Here is a 12548-nt window from a genome sequence, read left to right as displayed (position 1 = left end):
ATTGTTCCCTCTTTGCAGCTATAGGCCTAAGCTTAAAGCTGGCAATCCACTATGTGTTGGCATCACAATCAGTTACTTGAGTAGGTGACCCCTTGGAAGTTGGAACAACCCTAATATCAAAAACATCATGAACGGATATCAATGCAATGAACAGAATAATGTATATAGCAATCTAGCTAATAATACGATTCCCCTTTGGCCACATACGTCTGGCCTCATTGCAAGTTGTCAAGCTCATGCATCTTTCATTGTTCACCTGACTGGCTGAGATCAGATGAACCTGCATAGACGATGTTGGAACAAAAATGATGGTGACGATAGATGAGCGTGTTATAAGCGAGGGGTTGGGCAATACCTGCCCCTCCTTTCTGGGAGTATATGCCATAGAGAGGTAACAGGAAGGTGTGCTTTTAGTTTAAAAATGATCATCATGCCAACAAGCTACAAACTGGATCCTCTGCTTTCATATACGCTTTACTTTACTTACAAGTCCTCTTCTCAAATGGAACTTTTCAGAGATGAAATTGCCATTAAGGAATACACCAACATCATCAACCCCTCCCTCCACTTCTCCGAAACGCACTGAATCCTCGGACAGGGTGGTTGGATAACGTGTATTTTATCCTTGGCGCTACTCAAAGGTGCACGCAACTTCTTCGGCTACAAGCTCACCAAGAATGGGGGACATCTAGTGGATTTTTAGGGGTCAGAAGTATCAAGACATTTGAAATAAAGAAGGTCAAGACACCAACATGTCTTTGGGAGCTTTGAGAGGGCAGATGCTAAACCCAGCGACAGAAGAAGTGAAGAGTACAGTGGGCAACTCTTTGGGGAAACTGCAAAGGTGAGGACGTTTTTTTTTTTTTTGTCCAGCTGTTTGCAGATGAGGGACACATTTTAAAAAGTATTTGTTTACGCAGTGTGCTGTGACATATGCTATCAGAGGGATAGCTAAGACAAACATTTTCTCAGATGTTAATATGCATACATTAAATACTAGATTGTTGTGCTTGACAACACCACCTGTCTGTAATTTAATCTGGAGTCAATTTCAAAAAAGTAATACATACCTCATGTCTGATAAATAATTGACAGGGTGTGAGAGTGTGTGTGCAGTTTTTCCACATATGTAAGATATAGACTAAACATCATTTTTGAGTCAGTATTATAAATGACATGGTGCGTTCCTACAGTTGTAGTGTTTGCACATTGACACGTCTCATGTACAATCAATCACCCCTGAATCTGGAAGTTTAATGTATAATCTAGTCTGAAAGATATTGGTTCTGTACTGCACTGTAATATTGTAATAATACTTGTATTGCTAAAAAAATAAAAAGAAAAAAACACCAATATTATGACAGTTCTAATCATTATACATAAATTAACTTCTTATATACAGACTCACATCGTCCCAAAAATATTCCTCATCTGCTATATATAATTTGGGGGATGCTTTATACACCCACCAATCAAATCCACACACTTGCCCAAATTTATTCTGTAGATTAGAGTGAGGGGCTAGGTAGCGCAAAAAAGATCCCTCTCCCGCCTAATTTTGCGGGCATCGAGCATCTTTTCTAAATATAGATGTAAACAGATTCCATAGTTTATCATATCATACGTCAAAACCATATACCAGATATCGGTATCAGGCTGATACCTGGCCTTATTTCAAGGTATCGGTATTCGCAACAGCAGCCGATACCAGTATCGACCGCTCTCTTGTGGCCGTTCATGATCAGGAGCTAGAAATGAGAAGAATAAATAATTGCCATTGATTTCTTGCAATTTTAAGGGGGAAAAAAAAGCTATATTAGGATATGTAGGTCTGTTATTGTTTTTTTTTTTTTGGGGGGGGGGGGATTTATCTGTCAAAAGTACTAGCTGTATCGGTATTAGGGATGTAACGATATCCAAACATCATGATACAATATTATCACAATATTGTGAGGTAATTGTCTATATAAAAAAGTCACAATATTGTAAAAAAAAAAAGAGCTCATACTAAAAAAAAAAACACAAAATTGTGCTTTTGTACATAAGGCCTATAAAAAACCTACAATCTCTAATAAACTTAATATTGAGGCACTTACTTGCTAATGCACACACACGTTGAGTTCCTCCACATATTTACTCGCTTCACAAGCATATAACGTTCGCCTTCATCTGACCATTAGCGTGGATTTTAAATAGGGATGCACGATAATATCGGTGGCCGATAATTATCGCCAATTATCGACCACTTTGACGTCACACAGATAAACCAGACAATGAAAAAATCCGCCGATAATAATAGACATGCCACCTTGGTCTATCTTTAGTGATCGTCGCTCAAGTTGTGCCTAACTCCTCAACCCCTCCCCTCGCCTAGATTAGTGTCGCATATTTGTGACATCATAATGCGCGCAACCTTGTGTTGACATGGCAGTCGCCAGTGTGGGCTTTCTTTAATGTGTCTCCCCAAAATGTTACCCTCGCAGTTTTTGTTGCATTTTAAAAACATGACTGTTCTGTTTTGGCAAACTCCAAATGAGTTAATGTCCTCACTTCACAAAAATGTCCTCAATCTGTTGGTTAAAGACGTATTTTGGTCCTCACAATGTACACACAGGGGAGGAAAAGGGGCGCGGGGCTCATGGGGAAGAAGCAGGAGCCCTGACAGCAAATAATTATCGTCTGACTTATCGCTTATCGACATTGGCACTTTCTAAATGATTGGTTTATCGGTATCGGTTGAAAATAGCATTATCATGCATCCCTAATTTTAAACATAGAAGGGCCAAAACATGCCTTGTGAAAATTAAACTGCACTAACAAACTAACCACCAGAGGGTGCGAGAATTGCACAAATGGATCAACTTTTTTTTTTTAAACAGATGTGCTGCTTTTAATATGGTGACATGACGACGACGATATTGTGGCAGTTTTAATATCGCGATATCACGATATTGCTGTTATCGTTACATCCTTAACCGTATTGGTCACTACTTACTTACATACTGATATCAGTTCAGCATATGAATGAACACGTGTGCAGTTATGTTAAAAAGGTGAAATAATTGAAAACATGTTTTATATTCTAGTTTCTACAAAAATAGTCACTCTTTGCTGATGATTTTCTTGCACACTGTTAGCATCGATGATCTTCAATATTAGTCAGCTGAAATGGCTTTCCAACAGCATTGAAGGAGTTCCCAGAGGTGAGAATGCCATTACTGTGCAAAGCTATTTTGAAGAAACTAGAATATAAAACATGTTTTCAGTTATTTCACCTTTTTTTTTGTCAAGTGTTCATTCTTAGTTTTGATGCCTTCAGTGAAAATCTACAATGTAAATCGTAATGACAATAAAGCAAACACATTGAATGAGGTGTGTCCAAACTTTTGGCCTGTATTGTATACACATGTACTGGGTACAGCAAAAATATCAAAATCAATCGCAGTATTACGCAATTGACTGGTGACCTGGTTTACCCCGCATCTTTCCCAAAGTCAGCTAGAGACCGTCTCCAGCACAGCCACAACACAAATAAGGACAAGTGGATGGACATAGCCTATAAGTACACTTTACTAACATCACATGTGATTTGTTCTACCGTTTTATGCGCAGGAAAATAGATGGCAGCAATGTGGAAGAGGAGAGCCACATTGAACTGACTGAGGATGGGCGTCCGGTGACATCCACATCTCGTCCGGCTCCGCTGCTGGACTGTAGCTGTGGTGGTCTGCCCAAGCGTTACATCATCGCTATCCTCAGTGGCCTGGGATTCTGCATCTCCTTTGGCATCCGTTGTAACCTCGGCGTTGCAATTGTGGAGATGGTTAACAACAACACTGTATATGTGAATGGAACTGAAGTACTCCAGGTAGACATTCGCTTGTGATATTCACTATTTAGGGGACTTCCGGGGTCAAAGTTCATCAGGAAGCTGTGTGCTTTTATTATACACAGCCCATCTTCTTAACTCTTTTTAGAAAGCTGAGTTCAACTGGGACCCGGAGACAGTCGGGCTGATCCATGGCTCATTCTTCTGGGGCTACATCGTCACTCAAATTCCTGGTGGTTTCATCTCAAACAAGCTGTCTGCCAACAGGTCAAATCTATTTGAAGACAAATTCTATAAAGTAAATTTTTTGCAAGATATGATATATTTTGGTTTGCTTGTTAATGTTTCTCCTAAGTGAGTTACATGTCGATAGAATTAGTACGTGAGCACTGCCTTTCAAGTCGAAGCACTTGAGCTAGATGTGGGCTCACTATTTGGCAAGCAGTAGGTCACTCACTCTGTTGACTTACAGCAGTGTATGACGTTTTTACAAAGGCTTAGCATACTCATGAATAATTAAGCTCCTCATAAAGTAATTTAAATTTCTCAAGTTACTGTATTCCACTGCTGCTGGGAATATGTAAGTGCCACAGGGATTCACGTTAATTGCATGAAAAATAGTGCTGAGAATCGTTGACTGTCTCACGATTCGGTTCAATTCTGATTTTTGGGTCTGCGATTCGATTCAGAATCGATTATCGATTCAGAACGATTTTATATTAAAAAGTATTTGATTGACAATGATTTCTGCTTCAATTTATAGATATGCAAAGAATTGTCATGATCTACTCCAGTCTGACTCGCTAATGCTAATTAGCGCGCTACTCGTGGCACTTTTACCACTCAAAAGAACAACTATTCATACAAAACGCATCATGAATGTATACAGAGAAGCATCTTAACATCCTACACGGCAAAAAACTTTTATTAAAATAACTTGATCATCACGTTTTGCTTCTATGTGGCTACAACTTAACAGTGTATCAGAGCGAGCGGAACTAGACTGCCCCTAAGTGGCCAAATTGTGTACAACATGAACAGTGCTCCCAATAAAGGAACACACAAACAAGGGCAAGACAGTTTATAATAATTGAAATAAAATGGATTTTGGGACATTTAAAATAGATTCTGAATCGTACTTAATGAGAATCGATTTTTTGGCACACCCCTAATGAAAAACATGTATTTATTCTATGAAAGAAGACAAAAAGCATCCAGCAGCATCTTGAGGGTAGTGTTCTTAAATGGTTAAACCTGTTCATTGCTCTGAGCAGTGCCGATGGAGCAGATAGTAGTCCTGTAATAAAAGCCTCACAGGAAAAGACGACACGCCACCCGACAGAGTTAATAATGAAAGATCCTGCCTCTGATTTCTTTCTGAAACACCAGCCACTGCAATATTACAAGTGTCACTTACACCCTGTTTTGGAAAAAGAGGAGAACGGGGGGGATTCAGTGATGAAGGAGAAAAAGCTGAGAATCATGAAGAAACTGTGGACTCAAAGGCATTACTTCAGTGCACAATCAGAGGTGTGAGATATGTATAATTGCATGGCTGACAAAAAGAAAGTAAGCAATACTGTATCTCATAGGGTTTTACTTACAGAGATGTTTATTTGTTGGCGTGTTATGAAAAGCTCTTCAATTAGTCAACTCAGTGTTGTTTGCGGCCTCCCCAATCAGAACCCGAGTGGTGTTCTGTTATTGGACTTCTGCGCTCGCCACGGATTGTCCATAACAAACACCATGTTCAAACATAGGGGTGTCCATATGTGCACTTGGCACCAGGACACCCTAGGCCGCAGTTCAATGATCGACTTTGTAGTCGTGTCATCGGATTTGCGGCCGCATGTTTTGGACACTCAGGTGAAGAGAGGGGCGGAGCTGTTAACTGATCACCATCTGGTGGTGTGTTGGCTCCGATGGTGGGGGAAGATGCCGGTCAGACCTGGCAGACCCAAAGGTATTGGGAACGTTTGGCAGAATCCTCTGTCAGAAGGATGCCCACCTCCGGCAGAACTTCTCCTTTGTCCCGGGTGAGGCGGGGGACATTGAGTGGGCCATGTGCCGCGCCTCCATTGTTGAGGCGGACGATCTGAGCTGTGGCCGTCAGGTGGTCGGTGCCTGTCTCGTGGCGGCAATCCTCGAACCCGCTGGTGGACACCAGCGATAAGGGATGCCGTCAAGCTGAAGAAGGGGTCTCATTGGGCCTTTTTGGCCTGTGGGACTCCGGAGGTAGCTGACAGGTACCGGGTGGCCAAGCGGAATGCGGCTTCAGCGGTCGTTGGAGGAGTTCCGTGAGGCCGTGGAAAACGACTTCCAGACGGCTACGAGGAAATTCTGGTCCACCATCTGGCGTCTCAGGAGAGGAAAGGAGTGCACTACCAACACTGTGTGTAGTGGAGATGGGGCGCTGCTGACCTCAACTCGGGACGTCTTGAGTCAGTGGGGAGAACACTTTGAAGTCCTCCTCAATTACACCGACACGTCTTCCTTTGAGGAAGCAGAGTCTGGGGACTCTGAGGTGCACTCTCTTATCTCTGGGTTCGAAGTCACTGAGGTGGTTGGAAAGCTCCTCTGTGGCAGGGCCCCGGGGCCGGATGAGATCCGCCCGGAGTTCCTAAAGGCTCTGGATGTTGTGGGGCTGTCGTGGTTGACACGCCTTTACATCGAATGGACATCGGGGATAATGCCTCTGGATTCCTCTGGGAACACCTTGATATTCTCCCCAGAGCAGCTCGATGAATTGCCTGGGGAGTGGGAAGTTTGGGCTTTCCTGTTTAGGGTGCTGCCCTCGCGACCCGACCCCAGATATGCAGTAGAAAGTGGATGGTTGGATGGATGGAAGAAATCCAGTGCTCCGTGTTATCATGACCGCTGACATCAAACAAGGGTGCGCCCCACTTCAACATGTATGTTCCCGAGGATCAAAACTCATTCTAGACCTCACTGGATTCTTTGGATGCTGGAAGTTTTGGAAAGAAAGTTTTCCCAAAACCCACGCTAGTCAGATCTCAGAGGTGGGCGCATCAGTACATTGTGTTCAGTCCGTCACTAGTCATACCATACCTTGTGTCCTGTAGCCTGTCTTTTTGTACCATGTTGACAGTCTCTAATTCAGCTGCCACTTGTTTGAGGTTCCGAAAAAAGCCGGACTTATCCCCATTGGTATCTTCAGCCGTCTGTAACGTCCCAATGGCAAATGTTGTCAAAAAGCTGAATTCCTCTTTCATACACATGCCAGAATCCACTCTCAAAATATTGTTTTTTGTTTGTTCTTTTTCTCACTGCAGGGTGTTTGGAGCTGCCATTTTCTTGACATCAGTGCTGAATATGTTTATCCCATCTGCAGCAAGGGTGCATTACGGCTGCGTCATGTTTGTTCGCATCTTGCAGGGCTTAGTTGAGGTAAGGAATGTCGATAGTGTGCCGCACGATACACGTCACCACAAAATTAATATTCATGACGCTAGCGAGTAGCGACTGACTTTGGGGGGGGTCAAACTCGACGGGTCAGTCATGCTAGACGCATGTAAGCAGTCTACGAGCAAGATGTCTACTGAGCTAAACCTACTATGTCCCTGGTGCCAAATTCATTGATAAAGACGTTGAAGAACATTCAATTGAATAGATGGCTTGACTATTGAGGGCTGAAAAAGACCCGACCTGATCCAGAGGTAACGGGGTTTTTTTCTTCCTTTTTTCTAAATTATCGTCCTAAACGGACATTCTCCAGTTTCAACAAGCTATCCTTTACCACCATATTCCCCGTCTATCATTTGCATTGCTTTTTTTGTGTGTGTAGCAATCGAAAATTCTACTTGGCAACAACCAACAACACTTCATTTAATCCTTCCCGCTTACTAAGGCTGTTTCCTTATTTGAGAAAAGGCCCGACAGATAACTTTTCATACATCTCACACAATGCTGCGATTTATATGAAAGGCAAAAAAATTAAAAAAAAAAATTTAATCAGGCAGTAAGCAAGACAGGTCCAAACAACAGTGCAAAACCATTTTAGGATTTTTCCTCGTCATTCGTTATTGTCGTCCAGCAATAACTTATTGTATATTATAATTATAATATTAATATTAATATTGTCGGCCCCGGGGTAGGGCCAAACACCAAAAAGGAAAGAAAATGACTTACCTCTTTGGAGGAAAATGAAAGGCTTCACTTCGCACAAGTTGACCCCCATTCACATTTATTTATTAGTTTTTGGCTTTGGGAATCGAATTAAAGAAAAAACATATCCTTCATATGTGGCCGGTCGTAGTGTCTGGAGTTGTTTCTGCAAGTTCCGTAGCAACAGTGTTTACTCAGTAGGGATGGGAATTGATAAGATTTTTACGATTCTGATTTTGCTTTACGATTCGATTCTTTATCGATTCTCTTATCGATTCTTTTTTGAAAAACAGACGAATAAACGGACTAGCATCCACTTTTTTATGTCTTAGTTGTATCTGTAAACAAGAGACATGTTTAAAAGTAACATGGCCCGACAAACCCAATAGTGAAGTTTTAAGGTCCACATTTGAGGACTCCTCAATGGGGTACCATGGGGTCCCCAGAAAAAAATTAAAAGAAAGAAAGAAAAATTTACATTAAAAAAAATCATCTTCTGTAGAAATTTCCAAAATACAATCTAGATTATTTTGTGACAATTATGTCCAACTCCAATAACATTTCAACACTAAGATGAACTCTGAGCACTCAAAAAGTCATGGTCCGTTCTGTACAGTACATCTTTGCATATTTTGCAACCTTAAATGAAGCCTGATGGAAAAAAACGACACCCGCGGGCATCGCATGCTGTGTGTGCAAATGCTCTTGCATGGTGGTAGTTTCCTCCCTTAGGTGAAATATCCAATTCGCAAACATTGCAAGTTGGCCTGTTGTTAGCTTTTCTTGGAAGATGTCAACAAACTTTCCAACCTGACACCATGTTTGTTGCTCGGCGCGCACGGAAAAACAACGAAACGCGCGTGTGGTGACGTCAGCAGAAACGGCAAACGATGCCAACAAATTGAAACACTGGGAGCCGGTACTCAACAACAATTGCGGAGGCACGAGGTGGCCAGGGGTGGCCACGGCCAACCCAACCCCCCTCTACAGCCCCCCCCCACCGTGGCCACGGCCAACCCAACCCCCCTCTACAATCCCCCCCGCCCCCGTGGCCACCCCCCTTGATCCTGGATATTCAACAATATTTTCAATGCCTACTAAATAATTGATATCTCAGCTTTTATTATTATAATATAAATATATATTAACATTTTTTTATTTTTTCGCATTTGCTACTAGTTTTTGCTATTTATTTGTATGTTTAATGTTCAGTGTTTTGAACAAATAAATGTGTGTAAAATTAGACACAAAAAGAAGAAATTTGATGTATCAATCTTGTACAGTAGGAACACGCTGATATTTTAAAAGGACACAATAAATTAATAAATAAGAACTACATAAAGCAATATAATAAAAACAAACCAAGGGTTCTTTTTAACCTGTATTTCTTGTAAAAAAAATGGTCCATTCAGATATTATGATTGTATTCAATTATGAAATCAAATACACTTATAAAAAGCTGCAACAGCATCAAATAACATGAAACAATGTGATCATCCAAAAGACATTTATTTATGTGTGAACTTTGACTTTCAAACATGATGCCAAACAGGCAAAGAACTCCTGCATCAAATTAAGTTCAGAGTCTTGAGTGCCGTTTACTAGCACAAAAATAACTACAGGTTTTACCACAGGAAAAACAAGTTTTTTTTGTTTTTTTTTAATACTTAGTTGGGAATTTCGCTGTTCGGTTTCCTTTTCTACTTATTGTGTGCAGGTCAGTAACTGATATTTGCCTTATTGCCGCCAAGTGGCAGAAAGCTCTATTGTAACTGAGCAACTCATTGACAATTGTAACAGCTCCAATGCATTGAATTCATAACATATTATTTTATGCAGCCCACTCATCGGCGCTCGTAGCCCAAGGTCGGCATGCGAACGGTATGGCTGCATTGTTAAGAACCACTTATTTAGACATTTCAGGTATGAACTTATGGCCACCCCTATATGAGTCATGGCTTCACCCTGGCCACCCCAATGAAAATTTTTGGGCTACGCCCCTGCTCAGCAATAACCTGTTTTCCATTCCCATCACTATTACTCTGCATGTTTTTTTTCTGAGATAAACGAGAACAAAAGCAAACAGTACAAGCATGGGTCGTTCGCAAGTGCGTTTCTATGTTGACCTCCTTCCGGTTCACGCTGCTGACATCACGCGGCCTTGCGGCCTAAAAATAGCACTCGTGCGGCACCCTATCGTGAAATGACTAATGAACGTGATTTCATTATTTTTTGGGGCATATTTCCCATCTAGGGTGTCACCTACCCAGCCTGCCATGGCATGTGGTCAAAATGGGCTCCGCCTCTTGAACGCAGTCGACTGGCCACAACATCCTTCTGTGGTGAGTTAAACTTACGAAAGAAAGCATCCGTTCATCCCTTTTCTATATGTACCGTAAAGTGTATATCTCTGCAATAGTATTACAGTTATTGAGTCCTGTAATGCATGTTTCAATGTTTTCAATTGCGTTTTTCAATCTGCCTCTCCACAGTGGAGTGTTTTAAGTCTCATCATATGACCCACTTTTATTCCTTGGCTTTTTAGTTCAGCGTGAATTGTGAGGTCCTCGAGGTCTTTTCATGTTTTTTTTTTTTTTAGTTATTATTTTTATATTCATTAAATTTTTTAAGTTGCTATTTAAATTATTTTTAATGTATGTAATTTTTTATTTTACTTATTGTATTTTAGTATTTTATTGACATTTTTTTTGTTGTATTTTTTACTAGATTTATGTGTATGACTTTGGAAAGGCTTGTTTATAAAATGTGTGGATTGGATTATATTTATGGATTATATTTATATTTTTGGACCATAAGACAAAAGTAATCACCAAATATAAACAAGAAAGCAGTTAATATGATCATTTACAATTTGAGTCGGTAACTGATACTGATGTTTGATCTCACAAATGTTCTGAGTGGCAGTTCAGTTTCAATTGACTACATACTGTAATTTTCCTTATAGGCACGCACAACTGCATTGTGCGTGTCAGCAACAATCAAGTTTATAATATTACAGATAACTGAAAGTTTCACTGTATCCTGTAAAACTGCTACCACTGCCAAAGTAATATTATGGCCTTAAAATAACATTCAACTAAAACCCGTCTTGTTCCAGGATCCTATGCAGGAGCCGTCATTGCCATGCCTTTGGCTGGCGTGTTGGTTCAGTACATTGGGTGGCCGTCAGTCTTTTACATCTATGGTAAGAAATTGAATGTCAAGCATGTAACATTTCTAGCAAGAACAAAGGCAAACAAGTGTAGAGCTTCTTGAGTCATTAAGTCAACAATAAGCTGTGTGAGGATTTGTTCACAAATAAAACATTTCAGCGTGCAAGACTTGAAGGTCATCTTTTCATTTTCACTCTGGAAACCAATTTCACGAATTAAAGGGGGACTCCCCAAAAATTCTTCCCAATAATATGTTATACTGGGTTTGTGGAATTTGTGACCGGCTCTGACAAAAGGGTCCTCATGTGGCAAAATGGCAAAATTGAGATATTCATATACAGACGCTCCCCACCTTACGAACGAGTTACGTTCCGGACGATCGTTCGTAAGGTGAATTTGTTCGTAAGTTGCTTCAGTGCTATATTTTGTATTATAATTTATGTTTAAAGCCTATATAAGTATATTGAAGGTTTATATAAGTATGTTTAAGGCTTGTACAAGTAACCTGCATTGGTTTGTACTGAAAAAAACTTTTAATAAAATGGAGAGAATACGTACAGTACTGTACTGTACTACGTATGTTAGAGAGAGAGAGCGAGAGACACACACAGTATGTACATGTACGTAATAAGATAAATAAAATGAAGTTTAACTTACGTTTGGAAGATGTACTCGATGCTTAAGGAGATGATGGAGGAGGAGGAAGAGGAGGATTTTATATCATGAGAGATTCTTCGTCGTCGCTGGAATCGGCTTCAAAAGTTATTTCCTGCTTCATGGGGACCGGCGTTTTCTTCCTCCTCCTCCTCGCCACGTTGCTCAGCCTCCAATGAGCTCTCACAGCGCCAATCGTCGGTATTAGTGGCGGAAAGAAGCACTGCGCGCAATACAAAATCTAACTTACAGCATTTCTTTCCGAACATTTTTCGACATACTGTACGCGCAGAAATGTTCGTATGTACCGTTGTTCGTAACTCGAATGTTCGTAAGTAGGGGAGCGTCTGTATTCAAATTCTGCACCTAATTTCTTTTAAAATTATATATAATACATGGGACGGCACGGTGGCTGACTGGTTAGCACGTCCGCCCCCCAGTGCAGAGGACGTGAGATCGAGTCCGGGCTTTGGCCTTCCTGGGTGGCGTTTGCATGTTCTCCCCGTGCTTGCGTGGGTTTTCTCCGGGTACTCCGGTTTCCTCCCACATTCCAAAAAACATGCATGTCAGGTTGATTGGACACTCCAAATTGTCCATAGGTGTGATTGTGAGTGTGGTTGTTCGTCTCTGTGTGCCCTGCGATTGGCTGGCAACCAGTTCGGGGTCTACTGCCCGAAGCCAGCTGGGATAGGCTCCAGCAACCCCGCGACCCTTGTGAGGACAAGCGGTTAAGAAAATGGATGGATGGATATAATACATGGACGTAC

At 41.2% G+C, this 12548-nt stretch overlaps 1 protein-coding gene across 1 annotated transcript in view; it reads left to right on the top strand.

The window, feature by feature from the left end:
• Positions 1–743: 743 nt before the first annotated feature.
• The window catches only part of slc17a8 (solute carrier family 17 member 8), a 20376-nt gene continuing 8571 nt past the window's right edge, over positions 744–12548 (top strand). The window contains exons 1-6 of the mRNA XM_077567346.1: positions 744–844; positions 3613–3868; positions 3978–4096; positions 7123–7237; positions 10209–10296; positions 11073–11159. Of these exons, the coding sequence (XP_077423472.1) occupies positions 753–844; positions 3613–3868; positions 3978–4096; positions 7123–7237; positions 10209–10296; positions 11073–11159 (757 nt within the window). The 5' untranslated portion in view covers positions 744–752. The remainder of the gene's footprint in view (positions 845–3612; positions 3869–3977; positions 4097–7122; positions 7238–10208; positions 10297–11072; positions 11160–12548) is intronic.

The sequence above is a fragment of the Vanacampus margaritifer genome, chromosome 6 (assembly GCF_051991255.1).
Source record: "Vanacampus margaritifer isolate UIUO_Vmar chromosome 6, RoL_Vmar_1.0, whole genome shotgun sequence".
NCBI lineage: Eukaryota > Metazoa > Chordata > Actinopteri > Syngnathiformes > Syngnathidae > Vanacampus > Vanacampus margaritifer.
Note: the sequence above shows the minus strand (reverse complement) of the source record. Positions and strands in the feature narration are given on the sequence as shown.